Genomic DNA, 16,508 nt, shown 5'->3' on the forward strand with positions numbered 1-16,508 from the left:
CCACCAATTGAGCATTGCTGGCACATCCAACATACTGTTTTACTTTTGTCCATGACACGCTTACCTTCAGGGTCATACATCACATGAAAACCAAAATAGTTCCAAACGCCAGATCTGAATGAGGGTGGGGGAGGTTCAATTTGCCATGTTGCAACGAGCTTAACTTCTGTCTAGCTAGCTTGCCCTGCGCTCAGTGAATCTGTGTTCGACTACTCCGCCTAGGCTGCACTGTCGAGCGCAGATCCACTGAGCGCTCAACACAGACAGCATCGTCAGAAGGAAAGTTGATAAAATAAATTAAAAATGTTGTATTGTTCGATACATATGCGTACCGAACCGAAAGCACTGTATCGAACGGTTCGATATCGATACGAGTATCGTTGCACCCCTAAAAAAAAAAAAAAAAATTATATATATATATATATATATATATATATATATATATATATATATATATATATATATATATATCCACTGTTTTATAAAAAGCTAGCATTTAAACTCACCTTTCTCCACAACAACCCTCCACCTTTTGGCCCAGTCACTCAGCTGAAGAGCGTAGTGCTTTTCTATCTTGGCTCTCTCCTGGAAGCAGGTGACTAGCTCATTGCACAGCCTTTGGCCATCGTCAATCCGCTTTACCGTCCTTTTGTAGTTCCCCGGCTGCAGAGACACACCAACGAACCAAACAGGAGCGAGGAAACAGAACAGCGTCAGTCACTCCCTGAGTTCTATTCATGTCATCGTTGTATCTAGACATTAGCAACAACAGTTTGGACTGAAGCATATTTGGTGGATAAATGATGTAGAGATGATCGAAACTGAGATTAAAAAACAAAAAAGGGGAGACAACCACTGGAGGTGAGAGTGTGTATTTTTCCCAACATGGAAGGCTGTGAAGAAGTCAGTCTTCGGTCTTTAGATAAAAGCATGTAAGGAGACCCGGCTGACTGACACACTGACTTATCTGGCTGCTTCGGCCTCTTAGTTATTCTGCATTCAGGTGCTGTTGATCAGCTAAATATACATGCGCCCGGTTTGGCACATTTAGATAAGTATCATCTCCTGCAATAAGCACTCCGTACATGAAGGTCATGGTGTCCAGAGTGTGCTGAACACATTGAGCCAGGTGTTGATCCTTTCACAGGCTAGAGTTGGTGGTGTTAAATCGCAGTGATTTGGAAAACATTTAAACAGTAAAAAACATGAAAGTTTGAAAATTAAATAAAATCAAAAAAGGATGTTTTTTAATTTGAATTTTCAAAAAAGTTGAAAGATGGGCCAGAAAAGACTGGTAAAGTTGCGTAACCCCAATAAGAAAAAAAGCACCTTGTTGGAAAGCTCACAACTTGTTAGGTTAATTAATAGCATGAGTGGGTAGAAACCTGTGTCTGCAGGCTGAAACACTGCAGCTATAATAAGTTAAGTGTTGTTTTAAGTTTTGTAGAGCGGCTGATGTATGACAGCAATTAAAGTGTTACTACTGTACCTCCCAGAAGCTCTCAGAGCTCCCCAGCTCACTTAGGTCTCCATTAGAAGACATCTTGGGGTCGGCCCCACAGCACGGAATGATGGCGGCTACAGAAGAAACTGAGGAGGAGAAAAACCCGAAAGAAGCATGAAAGAGAGAAATTAGTTTTTTTAATTAAATTTTAACAGGTTCACTAACATGATCTTGTTTGATTCCAAGTACATCTATGCACTTCAACTTTCTACTCCAAATTAAAAATCCCTAACTGGAAAAAGCCTGGTTAACCAGAGTAACAGCAGCCGACACTTAATTTACAAACAATGAAACTCTAAAACATAATTTTTAAGGAATGAGTCTAACTGCTCTATGAATACGTGACAGCTCATTTCATCTCTCTGTATATTCATTCTCGAGCACCAGTTGGTTTGTTTGCCTAGTGACGCTTTCTGGGAAATCCACAGCTCAGCCCTCATCTTGGACTTGTGACAAGATACGGCTGTTTCACACTGAGACTCTGATAAACACTGATGTCCTGGAGACGGTGTTTCACCCTGACATAATCATACACTTCACTACAAGCATAAATCAAGTACACACCATCAATATCCCCAGACCGAAAGCCTAATAGAGGAAGCAAAATGACCTTTTTCGCTTACTTGAGGTCACCTTTGAAAACAGCTGCGTAAAATAAATTTTAAAAATGTTTTAAAGCTGCAGGTGTTATCAAGGACAGGAAACAGGAAAAATAACTGAAGCAAACACTGAAGAGATGTTAAGAGCTTGAAGTCCTACAGTTACATGACAAATGAGACAAACTGCACCTCCTAACTTATAATCATGTAATATGATCGAAAGGTCAACAAGCGCAGTCCAAGGCTGCATGCTTTCACCTGTCTGAAAATTCATGCAGGAAGTGAATCTCTGGATCCAGATTAACTTGCGATATTTTCTCGAGAACATCACAACCAGCTTTCCCCATTTTTTTCTCATGTCATATTCATATTAATTTGTCAAAATATGATGTGAAATTTTAATTTTATTAAATAATCCTGCTGACACAGACACGTTTTAGACAACCTCCTTGTCAAGAGGATCAGGAACATTTGTGGCCATTCAGGATTTCCTTAGAGGATGTTTCTTAAAAAGACGTGTTTCCTCTTTTTCTGGGGTTATCAAACCCAGTAGTCTCCAGTCTTATTGCTCCACTGTAAGCAGCTCGACAGTTTCAGCTTCTGGCAAATTGCAGCTCCACGTCAGCTGACACAGAAAGCCAAAGAGCCCTCACTGCTCTCTGACCTCAGGGCTGGTCTGCTCAGTTTGTTTTTTTGCACAGAGCTGGATGGTGTGCGTCCTACATATGCCGATACCCTGTCGTGCGCAGTCGGTCCACTCCTGTTTATACACAATGGACTTCTTTCAGATGACAGGAAGCACAACATTTATACAAAAATCAAGCTAATAAGAAAGGAAAAAATAAATAACTTGGTGAGTTGACATGTATATTTGTTTGGAGGACTTAGTACTGTAGTTTCAACCTGCAGATGAGTTGACTCGTGTGACACCAGTGGCAGGAACGCACATGATACCAACTATGTGCATCTATGGCAGATCCCAATGTACAGAAAACACAAACAGGGAAACTAATTAACAGACTGTTGCTTTGTGTATTCTCACTACAAACGATCCCTTTTTGTGAAATACTTTCTTAAAAGCAAAGCACGATGCACAACTGTGCAAAACCAAAGAGCAAACCTGCATTTTAAATTCAGCTGCAACTGAACTCGAGGGGATTTATTTTTTACATTTTGTAGCTCTGCAGGAACTCTACCAACAGTTTACTGTGACCTGGCTTTCCCATACATCCACTTCCTCCGTGTTATCCTCCCATTGGACAAAACCCTTTGTCAAGGCCAGGCGGTTTCCTGTTGCAGATACAACAACTTGTCAAACACGCCATTACGAGGCCTAGCGGCTCTCTTAACCTCAACACAAACTCAAATCTCACCTCTTGCTAAAAGTTAAAAGATTTGTGTGCCACATTTTGGTCTGCAAGCAGCTAATGCCAATGTAATAACTGGTACACAAAACATACATAACCTTTCAAACTGTCAGACCAGTCCAAAGAGTTTAGACCATACCCATCTTTACAAACATTATAAACAAAAACAAACTCTATATGTGGAGTTAGAAATGCATTAAAAATGAGAAGGAACATGGCATGAGGGGTTCAAAGTGGAGAGGCCCTTTACCACACTACTTGCAGCACCAATTACCCAGGGCTTGTGGGTCAGACCACGGACATCTTCAAATTTAAATTCCATCTGGATCTACACAACACTAAGCAGCAATCTCTGGGGTACAAGCCTCCGTGGACAGTTTCCTCAGGGTGTTTTAACTGGCAGGTGGACACCTGCAGGAGTCAACTGCTTAGTTTACGAATCAGAATGAGTGCACTGAACCTCCCCACCCTGTCTGTGGTGTTTTTAATGGAAGGATCGAACACAGAACGTGACTTGCATGTTGCAATCAGAGTTTGTGGATACAACTTGTTGCTCGATCTGATATTGCCATGTTGGTGCCATTCCTGGATCAACAACACTAATATTAGTCCAGACTCAACAATGCAAGTGACCAGTCACATTATAGTGATGTCACAGTTTTGCGACGTGGAAACATCATCCCATGACACATCAAAAAATAACCCTAACTATAGCCCTATAACCATAACCACAATCATAACCCAACCCAAACCCTGATCCTAAACCCCCTAAGTTCTGTAAGTTGCATCTTGCAACTATAGCATGTTGGAGTTATCTGTACACCTGGAGTGGCCGCGGATTACAAAAAACCTTCTCTGGTAGTTCCCACTGCAATAGAAAAGTATGAACTCAAAGAGCTTTATTGTCAAATAAAATATTGTATTTTGACACTTAAATTAAGTTTTCGTACAATGCAGCTGAATGACATGTTGGTGTTAAAGTTAATAAACACAAAGAGATCAGTTTTAAGACACAACAATGGGGAGATGTAGATGAAGAGAAAGAGCTGCCAATAATGAAGCCTGATTTCAATAACTGCCTCTTTTCTAAAAGTCAAGTAAAATAAATATATAAATGAACTATAACTAGTTTAAAGAGATTTTTCCCTAAACCGTTTACTATGTGCATCATTTTCTAGAAGTTTGATCACTGTTTGAATATTTTCTCTGTGAGACCATGCTCTACAAGTTCGACTTGACAAGACTGAGAGGTTCCTGATTATTTTTCCTCCTTCCTGAGTCTCACATTGTTCACTCTCACCGTAAATAACTCCCAATGTGTCAGTGCTGGGAGCAGACCAGTGCTAAATTAGGTGCAGAGTACAACAGTAGCCTTGGTGAGATCTGCAGGGAACAATGTGGGAGTGAACATAAATTAGCTTTGCAGTTTTGCCAGTTATGCAACAACGGAGTAGCAAGCCTTCACTTAGGGCAGATATCTGAGTTAACCGTGAATAAAAAGGACATAGCTCTCATATGCAATTGTAGGTGTGTCTGACTGTGTGTAGGGGTGTGGTGTATCTGAGGAGAGGAGTGACGTTCCAGATTAACCAAAAGCTGATGATCCAAAAACACACTGTAACACCACACCTCCCACACATTTAATCCACATCAGGCAGTGAGTGAAATCAACAAAAGGATAACCGTGTATATGAGTGTCACTGCTGAGTGTTAAGTATGTCAATAACAGCAAAGGCATCTGCCACCAGCGTGCTGGGACATGAGGCTGTATGTGAAAATGGACTTGGCCCTGGATTGCCAATTACTGCTTCTTTGGAAGTTCAACAGAGGCTTAACCAAAACAGCTTTATGATGGAGGGCATGACAACATGACAGTAGTCAATATTGTAGAGCCTCAAAATGGTTGTAGAGCTTGGAAAATTTTGGTGGGAGGACTGAAGAGGTTATTTCACATGTTTACAGGTTGACACCAGAATTTGTGCAACATGCTCAGCAGATAGTTGATAGAGATGAGGAGCATTTTGAAATACATTTTAGTCCAAAAAGTTACAACATTCATGTGGTCTAAAGAGAACTGCTTTTAGGTAGAGGAGCACAGAGCAGCCTGCTAATAAAGGCTTTTTATATTTTGCTTCTAGTGTTTTAATACTATGCCCAACCTTGTATCCTCCAACAATAAACAATGATTTGAATCAGTATTTTAATCCTAAATGAAACTTTGCCAAACTGTTAATCACATCTAACCAGTGTGTGTATTATAACTCAGCCCAAACTTTAAACTAGAATTAACCTAAACCATTTACGTTTCTGCTCTTTCACTTCTCTTCTTTTAAAATACACCTTCTTCCCGATGTTGCTATTACGTGGTATAGCTAAATCTATTACTATAATCCTCTTCCTCTGCTTGTCCATCACTACTATGGCTGGTTGGTTAGCTATCACCAGTTTGTCGTTGGGCATTTTTGCATAGCCTTACATGCAGTTTTGTCTGGTGTTGGCGACCCCATCTTGTGTTCTTGTGCTGCCATTATTAGCGCTTCTGTGCTGTCTTTCAGTCCATCTTTGTTCAGCCATTAGTAGAATTTCTTGATATCTGCCACTTCTTCTATCTAGCGCTGGTAGATACCGTGCAGGGGCCTGTCCTTCCGTGACAGATCCTTGTCTTGCTCCTCCTTTTCCCCCCCCTGTGGGGTGTGTATGTATACGTGGATGTTAATCAGTTTCAGCTGCTTTGGCGACTAGGGTCAGTGTCATTACTAGTAGTGTGAGGCGATACCTAGACCCTACAGAGGTTGCAGAGGCCAACTTAGTGGCCGAACAATCACAATGGCACATCAATACATGCCATTTCTAGAAGGTTTGCTGCCAGATTTACTCTAGGAGAGCTGGACAGAGCCATAAGGGTCTTGAACCATCAGCAGGACTGATATTTGTTTGTTTCTGTAAGTCTTTGGGTAATTGTTTACATCTGAAGCAGTGCTTGTACAACAAAGAGTCACTGTAGCTACCTGGTGTATGGAGGACATGTTTCATTTCATGAACAAAATAAACTTCAATCCATAGAGGAAAAAGATGGAAAATTCCACATACCTAACATAAGACTTTCTAAGTAATTTGCTGTGATTGGTCCATGAGGATTTAGAGAGGTCATAGATCCTGAATGATCCATGAACAGATGGTGAGATGAGTGTGTTTGGTTTATGTGGCGAGTTCATTTGACCCCTTCATCTGGCTGTGGTTGTGTTGTTTGAGAATGTTTACTTGCTCCTGGTCACTTATCATGAACTTGGGCTCAATCCCCTCAGTGCGAGCCAATTCACAAACACAGGGAAAACAGACCAATTCTGCTGAACTGCAAACAGTATAGTCCGACAGTGAAGAGGGTTTTTCAGAGGTTACACCCACAAGACAACAAAATGTGTGCCATATGCTCTCAAACAAACAGATTTGTTTATGATAACTGCCAAGAACTTAGCTTCTACTCTTTCTGATAACTTGCTCAGATGACAGATTTTTTTTTTTGTATTGGCCAATTGAGATTTCTTAATCACACACACACACACACACACACACACACACACACACACACACACACACACACACACACACACACACACACACACACACACACACACAATAGTGGAAACCCATATTAAACATTACCCAAGTAACATACTATGCAGTTTGTGTGTGTAGTTTCTATGAGCCAAAAGTTCAGGCTTCACTATAATCCCCTTTTCAACTCGTGGATTGCTATCAAAGTAAAAAAAAAAAAGACAACAACAAAAAAAACAGTTCTGGCAGTGAGGACATAAGCCCCACCCACCTGCCAGTCAAACCCTTTGTTTGACAAGCCAATCCCAAAACTAAGGGTAAAGAGAAAGAGATACTAAAACTGTTTATTTCAGACAACAAATAAACTTTGGTGTTTTCCCAAGGCACAGTACGAGTTAAATAAGGATTATTTTGAACAGTAAATCATGCAAAGCTACTCTGGTAGAGTCTAAGAATACAATTTGGCTCTGCTTTATAATAGGGCATAATTACTTCTGGGCAGATCCAGGCGAGTTGTTCCCTCACTGAAATGTTTTGAAAGATGTCTTCCATCGCAGCTGAAAGAATGTTTTGTCAGAGTGGCCTCAGGCTCAGTTTTTCATTTAGTTTTTCCATTAACCACCTGAAGGAATCCAATCCTTGATCTGAAACAGGGCAGCAGACCGTCAGGCCTGACCTGCACAGAACAGCAGGACTGTTGAAAGAGAGCAAAAGTGATGGGAGCCACAAAGCTGTTAAAGACTGAAACACAAGAGAAATGAGTGTCACAAATGTGACAGACGAGCAATAAGATACATCCGCAAGATGAACACTGTTCTTGATAAGCTTAGCAAATTTCAAATGTGACTTAAGACAGATGTTTTTGAACTACTCAAAACACAGAGCAGCTAGAAATAGGAGGTTTATCATAACATCACACACAAGAACTTTTTGATGTGGTTTCTACAGCACAGCAACACAACTCATCATAAAGCATGTTAGGCCGGTTTGTCAAGCATGATGAACCAAGCAGAAGTGCACATGTGAACAAAACATGGATGCAGTCAGCCAAATAAATCAATCACATATCAAATGACACCAGCAATAAAAATCTACACTTCAACTTCTCCTTGTGCTTCTGTCCTAAGGCATCCGTCTCACCACACAACTCTTAAACATCAGTCATTTTATCCTTCAAAACAATATTTAGAGAACAGGTTTGGTTCATCTTTGATTACTGACAAAATGAAGGGGAAAAAGAGAAAAAGTGCTACAAGAACAAAAAGGGTCCTACTAATAATAATAATTTTTAGAAAATTCTTAAATGTGTCCCCATTTCTGGAAAAGGTTAACTTGCAAGAATGAGTTTAATCTCTTAATGAATCTCTGCGACATGCCTTTATTTCTTTCTTACTACAACTTTTAAATAACTTTTGTCAAACTTCTAAATGGTAAATGGCCTGTATTTATATAGCGCTTTACTAGTCCCTAAGGGCCCCAAAGCGCTTTACATATCCAGTCATCCACCCATTCCCACACACATTCACACACTGGTGATAGCACTGGTGGGGCGCACTGACAGAGGCGAGGCTGCCGGACACTGGCGCCACCGGGCCCTCTGACCACCACCAGTAGGCAACGGGTGAAGTGTCTTGCCCAAGGACAGAACGACCGAGACTGTCCAAGCCGGGGCTCGAACCAGCAACCTTCTGATTACAAGGCGAACTCCCAACTCTTGAGCCACGATCACCCCGTGAAACATTGTCCATTCTCAGTGTTTTTCATTTCAACAGCTTGAAATCCATTCTAGTTCTGAAACCGCGCTAAGTCAGAACTAGCTACAAACCAGCACTGAAGAACTTGCTCGATTTCCTCTTTGGATTTAGTCCATCTTGGTCTCCTCTGTCTCTTTAAGTAATCCCAGACTGACTTCACGATGCCGAGATCAGGGCAGACCATCTGTTGCTGGCCTCTTTGTACTTCACGTGGCTAAGGGGTAAGGTTGGTAGGTAGGTAGTGTATTGTTTGAAGAATTTCAGAGCAAGCCGTTAAATTGTCCAACTAATATTTCAGTGTGGACCAATGTGGTGGACCAAAAGTTTGACGTTACCATCATATATGTATAAAGTAAACTTTCAGAGTGACTACATATTAAACTGATGTGATGAATACAACACTGGATTCTGATGGGGTAGAAGAAAAAATACATGGACTGGACACACAGCGGTTACAACTGGGATTCAAAGCACAACAAACACAAAAAAGTGGCAGAAAGCACTAAAACACACATTTAATCTTTCAATTTTATCAGCTGGTACATTTAAGCTTCACTTTTTAGCACACCTAAGACTTGTAATTTAACATAACTATCACTCACTATTCATAGATTTAAGTTGATTTTTTATTTTATTATATAACTCTATTGTAAGTGCTGCCATCCACACAGGGACGCCTCCATTATTTTTTCATAGGGGTGGCCATATGGGGCCACTAAAAATATTGGTTGCGCCCCTGCATCCATAACTTCTTCAATCCTGTCAATTAAATAAACACCATTTCTAAGTACCCCGATATAAATTTAGCTGAGCTCAGTGAGCTGTGAAACAGGTGACTGCAAATTGAACCCACTGATAAAAGGCCAACATGGAAGTGCATGAACTATTTGCCTTTAGAAAGCAGGGGGCTGTCACACCGTGTGCTGCAGGAACAACAGTCAAAACCACCTGAAAAAGCCTATGGAAGAATTCAGGGTGTCCACAGCTCATGATCTGCTTATCAGTTAAATTAAAAATAAGATACCAGTGGAAACAACACTAACAGCGCCAGCACCAGGACCCTTCTTTCTGTGCTGGGTAAAACAACAGCAAATTGGTGCTGGTGGTATTAATAATAACAACTGTAACAAAAACATTTCCCAGGGGTCACAAAGATTAGTAGCCTTGCCAGCTAATCCATCACATCCCTAGCTACAATAACTTCTGTTACAAAGCAGCTGGGGTTTTTTTGCCTTCATTTCTTTTAAAATCATAAACACCATTATACACTTTGATGAAAACCCAAGAAAGTAAGAAAGATTAGATATCTCTAAGCCTAGACCAGACTGCTCATTAGTTTTTCCTTAGTTTATTTAATTTTTTATACAGAGCACCTCTGTTGAGAAGCACAGCAATCAGTGACAAAAAATGGAAAAATCATCTCATCCAGTACACAATCTATTGACCTGTGCATCTAATGTGTCCCTGCTAAAGAGGTGGGTGATGGGAAGAGAGAGAGACAGAAGGAGATTCTGGTTGTTGGTTTTTAGAGAAGTGGGTCAGACCAGTGAGGAGGAGGGGAAAGAGCAGCTGAGGGAGGGATGAGATAGAGAGGCAGGTCCAGACCTCATAAGCCCCACTGGAAAACTCATGGCCACTAATCTGATTAATGTAAACCAACAGTTTCCCTGCAGCAGTGCCAGGGCTACATGCTCCTACACATGAAGCCTGGGGAGGCCCACGCGACCACTAGTCTGAAAGCTCGTCTGCATTCCAGCTACGTCTCAGTATGTGAGATTATGCACTGTAGGTTCATGAGGACCCGGAGGCTTTAAACCTCTAAAAAGAGGAGCGCTTGGAGATTCTTCTCTGCTCCAGTTCCTGCCAGCAGCTGGCTGCATATGAGAGCCTGGGAACTAGCTGTGTATCAGACCACTGCTGTGTGATTCTGAGCAAAATGAGAGACTGTTTAAAGAAAGAAAATGTTAACCATGCTCACAGTGATTACATAATAATTGCTGTTGGCAACAATAAACCACAATATGGGATACTCTGAAAGTCATCATGTTTGGCTTTAATAAACAACTATCTTTAGCTTGAAATGGCTACTGAGGACAAATCAGGAAGTCAAATATTTCTACCCCCCCCCAAAAAAAAAAAGTCTGAAACAAACAAACAAAAAAACTTATGGAACTTTTCTCCTTACAGTGGAAATTTACATTTGTAAAAACTAAAAGGCAAAACTGGTCCTAAAAGCAAGCCCAGACTTAAAATGATTTCCCTTTATAGCTGATTTCCACTTATGACAAGTGTGTGATGTTTGAGTATTTATACAGAGTCGCTTAAATTAAACCCTGGACTAAAGAAAGATAATGGCACGGTTGTTTTAAGTGACAGATGGGTGCAGTTTCATCATGTTTAGCTTTCAGTTTAAAACAATAGTTGTTCAGCCTGTTTTTTGCTTCACAAGTTTGTATCACAATGAAATGCAGATTTAAAATATGCTAGCTATTAGCGCTACTTAGCTGCCCAGCTAAAATTTCATGGTCATGTCAGGTTTAAAAAACAAAACAAAAAAAAAAAAAAAAAAAAAAAAAAACACAACAGCAGCCCCCCCTAAATGCTAATCTCCCTAAAACAGGACTTTTCATATTTTAAAGACAGTTCTAGATGCTTTCTGTTCATGTCAGTACTGTTTGACTTAATAAGAAAATATCTTCTCAAGCCATTCATGTGAAGGCATTAAAATGTACAGTTTAGCACAAAGCCTCTAAACATGAAGGAAACAGGCGGCCATGGTTGTCACTAACGTTTGGAACGCGGGAAGTTTTCAGCACATTTCTCTGTCAGGCTGTCAGACTGCTAAACAACTTAACAACTTCTGCTATACCAGCACACCCATGACTCCAGCAAAGAATAGCTTAAGTTTGCATGTGGCAACACTAAAGAGGCATCTCCACAAAACAGGTATCATTTAAAGAAAGGTGGGACGAGAGGTGGTTGACTCTTACGCAACTTTTAAATGTGTCGTTTAATTTTTATGTCTTCACTCATTGAGCTGATGCGTTTCTAATGTCTTCAGACTTAAAGAGATATTGTGGAGCTTTGCAGGGCTGCAAGCAGATACCATCAACAAACTGAGTGGATTATGTGTAGGAGTCGGTGGAAGCTACTGACAGATGAGACAGAGAGCAAGCGCAGCATGTTAAATGTTACAGGGGCACAATGGGCATGATTATGAACAGTGTATATCCAGCACACAAACCACACACTGTTCCCATACGGAGCCCAGAGCGACAGCAAAACTTACCTTATGAGAGACGAAAAAAGAGATGGACAGATGTCCAAACAGAAGACGGCCTCCGTCTCCGCAGGTCTGAGAAACACAGAGGGGCAGGAAGATCCCACTGGGGCAGAAGCAACAGCAAAGGGAGAACACACACAGAGACAAAGAGAGAGGGGTTTGTTAGCAAAGCAGCAAGCAGTTAGTTAGCTAGGCAAGCTGCCTGTTATATCGGCCCGGTGCTGGCTGGAGGGCAGCACATTCTGGGAGTCACAGTGAAATACCGCACATAGAGTGTGTAGTTGAGGGTTAATGAAGCAGGTAGAGAGCAGCAGCCCCTGTAAGGGGAGGCCAGAGCAGTTAACTCATACCTCTGCCAGAGTAGCAAGTTAGCAGCAGAGTGGCAAGTTGTTAAAAGACCACACCAGCGATTTTGCTTTGTTCAGACATACACTGTAAATTTCAACTTTTAAAAAATGTTTTTCCACCTTATAGAGACTTAAAAGCCTTTAAAAAAATAAAAACAAAATTTATAACCTTGTGGTTAGTTGGTAACATTAATTACTACTTAAAGGAGAAAAAAAAAAAAACCATACCAGCCTAACGCAAGGCTCTTTTGTAGAAGATTTTTCAACAGCAGCAAGCAATCAGAAAGCAAAGAAGTCTAATTATCCAAACAAGCAGGACTAGCTCTGTTTTGTTTAGTAACTCAGGACATTTAATCTCAGTTGTTGTGACATTTGTGATACAAAAAGTTGGTTATCACATCGACAGATGGTTGCAGTGACTGACATGCAGTTACTCTCTAAAGCGCTCTGTTCTTTTAATAATCAGCAGATAAATCTAAATCCACATTTAGCCACAGCTGAAGATCGCTGGCACAGAAGATTAAACCTTTGTGTCGGATTCTCATCAGCTGCCACAGTTTGTGAACCCATTCATAAAAAACACAAAACAGTGGCTCTTTTTGGGTGCTTCCCAGTATAACTAGATATGTGACCAAGTTTCACTTCTGATGACAAATGCTTTAAGAGTCAGAGCTGAGAGCCCCATCCTCACCACTAAAAGCACAAACAATGAATACAGCTGATTAATTATGAGCACAGCTTCAAATAATTCACTAATGAGAGGTGGGATATTAGTGTGAGGGCAGATCAAGCATAACTTTCATTGATGGTGAATCATTTTCTGCTTCCACCAACCAGTCAAACGATACTTCATGCCCACGTCTCTCCAGATATAATCTTTGAATAACTTCAGTAATTACTCAGAATACAATAGCACAAATCAGACTGAAGAGGTGAAAATAAATCTAAGATCCTCACTGCCAGCTAGACTAAAAATAAATCAAATCCATCATTAGAATATCGATTGGGTCAATACTGTGATGAAACCGGGAAATCATCATTTCTTATCTTTAATTGATAATCTTGCCCCATCAATGTGTCTGTCTGTTGTGGTTCTACGCATTAACCTAACTTTCCAGATTTACGGGAATCATGCACATACACAATTATCTGTACAACTGTAATATTCCTTGTGAGTTCAGCTGTAAATGTTGGTAATTTTGATGAAAAATATTAACAGTGAGGAACCTTGTTTTTGTATTATGGTTCAAGAAAGACATGAAAACCTACAGAAAACAGAAAAGGCCAACTGAGAGGATACAGTTCTCACTTTAATAGGTTTTAAAGTTATGCACTGATTACATAGATTATAGCAAGAACACCCAAAAAGTGCATGTATCCTACGAAGCACTGTATTTTAATTTTCCCTTTTGTAAGAATTGCCTACTCTAGTAAGAAGTACCTGCTAGATCACAGTAGATACACTGTAAAATAACAGTATGTTGTCAAATCTAGCTGCCAGTACTGTTATTTAACAGTGTTCATCCAAACCAAAACATCCTGTAAGTAGAAACAAATAGCCACACAGTTTGATGAAAGCATAGGGGTTCTCCATCCCGGGGAGGAGTCAGCAACCTTTACTATGAAAAGAGTCATTTTTAAGAACAAACATCACTGTCAGCAATTTGTGTGCAAAAGGCAATCATGCATTTTGGCCACATTTCGCTTTCCCGCTCACTGACGGCAGTCCTGTACTGTCTGACAGCTGCTGCCTACAGCCCGAGGCTCTGTGTCTAACTGACAGCAAACCATGTGACGCTTCTCTGGCAGTGAGAGGCGAGAGCAGAAAAAACGAAAGCAGATCACAGAGAGTATGGCGTTCCAGAGACTGAGTCAAAGAAAAGGACAACTCAGCCTTGTTCCCACACATACAGCTGTTCTCCCAGCTCACTTCTAACCAGACCAGAACCACATCACGGAGGCCAACCTGGTCTAAAATAGCCTCCGTGGCAGCTCCCTCCAGCTCAGCACGGAAACATAAAGCCTGCAAACGGGACGTAGGCCCTGGGAGTCTAAGCTCAATCTGTTGCATGCTGCAGGCAACACGACCGAAGATTAACCTGCTTCCCCTGCTGTTCACATTTGACTGCATGGAAGCACGCTTTCTAGAAAATTCAACCCAAGCATGAATGAATGCAGCTACAGCTGGGTTTGTGAAAACAGAGCTGAAATGATAAAAGAAATCATCTATCAGCTAACAGGTTCATGCAACTTTCTTGATAAGTGATTCATCCTCCTGGTCTGCATGATAGAGCCACACGGAAATATTTCTACTGTCAACAAACTGACCTGCACTCTTTGCTTTTTGACTTTTTTGGGGGGGAGGTCATCTTTTCAAGGAGTATGTAAGAACAAGTGATCTGACAGACTGGGAGGGAGTGAACAGTCTTTGTTGACATATCTCATGTTTCCAAGAAATTCAACTTGTTTGGCAGGAGAGAGCTTGAAGGTGGGGGAGGTTCCTATAGCCTCCAAACTTTCTTCAGAGGCTCAGAAACAACACTTCATTAAAGTCATGAAGGTAAAGCAACAAAATTGATTATGATTTTGTTGCTCCTTTCTCCACACCTTACTTCAAATCTTAATTCTCATGCTGGCAGATCACTGACACATTTTAAAATGCCTAAATCATCTTCTTTTACTCGCATGGACTTAAGTATTTTGGGAAATCAGGTTCTTATACATATGATAAGCACTAGTAACCCGATTCCTGCACTCTTTTAGTGCAGGTTATATTTACAGATGCAAATCAAAGTTTTTGGAACAGTAAATCTGACAACCATGTAACTGTTTCCCAAACTCAAATTCTCCATGCTAAGTTGACTTGAGCCACTGTATGCATATTTTTTTCCTCGTGTAAAACATTAAACATATATATTTAACTGTTTCATTGCTAAAATTCTGTTGCTTCAGTCCTGTGGTTTGTCCCTAGTGTAACTGGAGGAGCGCACTACTGGCACAGTTGTAAAGCACTTTAACAATGGACAAACTGAAAGGGGAAAAAGACTGCATAACTACACCTGCCATTGTCTGCATTTCTGTTATAACACTTTGCTAAAGCTGTGCCTCGCAAGGGTCATGTGTGTTATTCATGTTTTTTTGGGCTAACTTGCAGGTACTAATTAATATGAGCAACAACAAGGGGCAGCATTATAATAGCACAAAGTTAAAAATCTATTTAAATTACTACACGGTCTTAGCAGGTGGGGTGCTGCGTAAGTAAAGTAGAGAGTTTGGGGATTTTTCTCCCCCCTGCTGGTCAAAAATCACCTGGTGCCGCTTTAAAGCGTAAGCTTACACATTTTGGTTGGGAATACGAAAAATGGCAAGTTTAATAGTCACTGCATGGATGTTTATATATTCATTACAGGCGGTGTATTTCTGATTATACTTAGAGCTAGATTAATAATAACTAAAACTAGTCTCTATGAAATACACTTGGAAACATTTTGGGAAGACAAAAAGCAGGCGATAAAACAGCAGCACTTCTTTCCAGTTGCTTGCATTGGGCAGTTTTCCCATCGCAAAGTGTTTCCAGAGTTCAGGGTGTGAACATGTGCAGACAGCAGGCAGGTGAGGAGCCTTACCTATTTCTTTCCGAGCCGGAGGAACAAACCAACACCAAGATCCTCCTGTAGCTGCAGCCTCTTCCCTTCTCTTTCACCACCTCCTGTCACGCTAACAGTGACATTCGCTTTATAAAAACAAAAACAAATACTCCTTTTTTAGGCTTCCACAAAGTGCGACATCTTGCAAGTTGTCTCCCAAGTCCTCCGTCGACCTCTCTCAGCCATTTACACTCCTCCAGCCACAGCACTGTTTCAACAAACTCCCATAATAACGGCGGGCTCGGTTCCTGCTCGGCTCGGTTAAAAAAAAAGAAGAAGAAAAGTAAAGTTATAGCCTGCACGCTGAGAGAAAGGGGGAAAAAATAATGATAACGCTAATTAAACAGGAAAAAGAGCGCGTTTGTATTCCCTGGCAGGAACCAAACGCCGTCTGTGCTGGTAGGTGTACGGACGTGTCTTCCCCCCTCCGGTGCCTGCTGGCGTTTCTGTGT

At 40.9% G+C, this 16,508-nt stretch overlaps 1 protein-coding gene across 3 annotated transcripts in view; it reads right to left on the reverse strand.

Moving 5' to 3' along the window:
- Positions 1–16,491, reverse strand: part of LOC102780364 (protein kinase C and casein kinase II substrate protein 3) — a 35,810-nt gene extending 19,319 nt beyond the window's left edge. The window contains exons 1-4 of one of the 3 annotated variants that reach the window (XM_087841801.1): positions 16,036–16,491; positions 12,069–12,165; positions 1,490–1,590; positions 507–663 (exon numbers count right to left, since the gene is read on the reverse strand). In XM_087841801.1, coding sequence (XP_087697927.1) covers positions 507–663; positions 1,490–1,543 — 211 coding nt within the window. In that variant the 5' untranslated portion in view covers positions 1,544–1,590; positions 12,069–12,165; positions 16,036–16,491. Of the gene's footprint in view, positions 1–506; positions 664–1,489; positions 1,591–7,517; positions 10,877–12,068; positions 12,166–16,035 lie in introns of those variants that run through there. The other 2 variants (XM_087841796.1, XM_087841802.1) reach the window with 2 other exon arrangements.
- Between the last annotated feature and the right edge of the window lie 17 nt (positions 16,492–16,508).

Source organism: Neolamprologus brichardi, chromosome 1 (assembly GCF_056152115.1).
Source record: "Neolamprologus brichardi isolate AB-2024 chromosome 1, ASM5615211v1, whole genome shotgun sequence".
NCBI classification, from domain to species: domain Eukaryota; kingdom Metazoa; phylum Chordata; class Actinopteri; order Cichliformes; family Cichlidae; genus Neolamprologus; species Neolamprologus brichardi.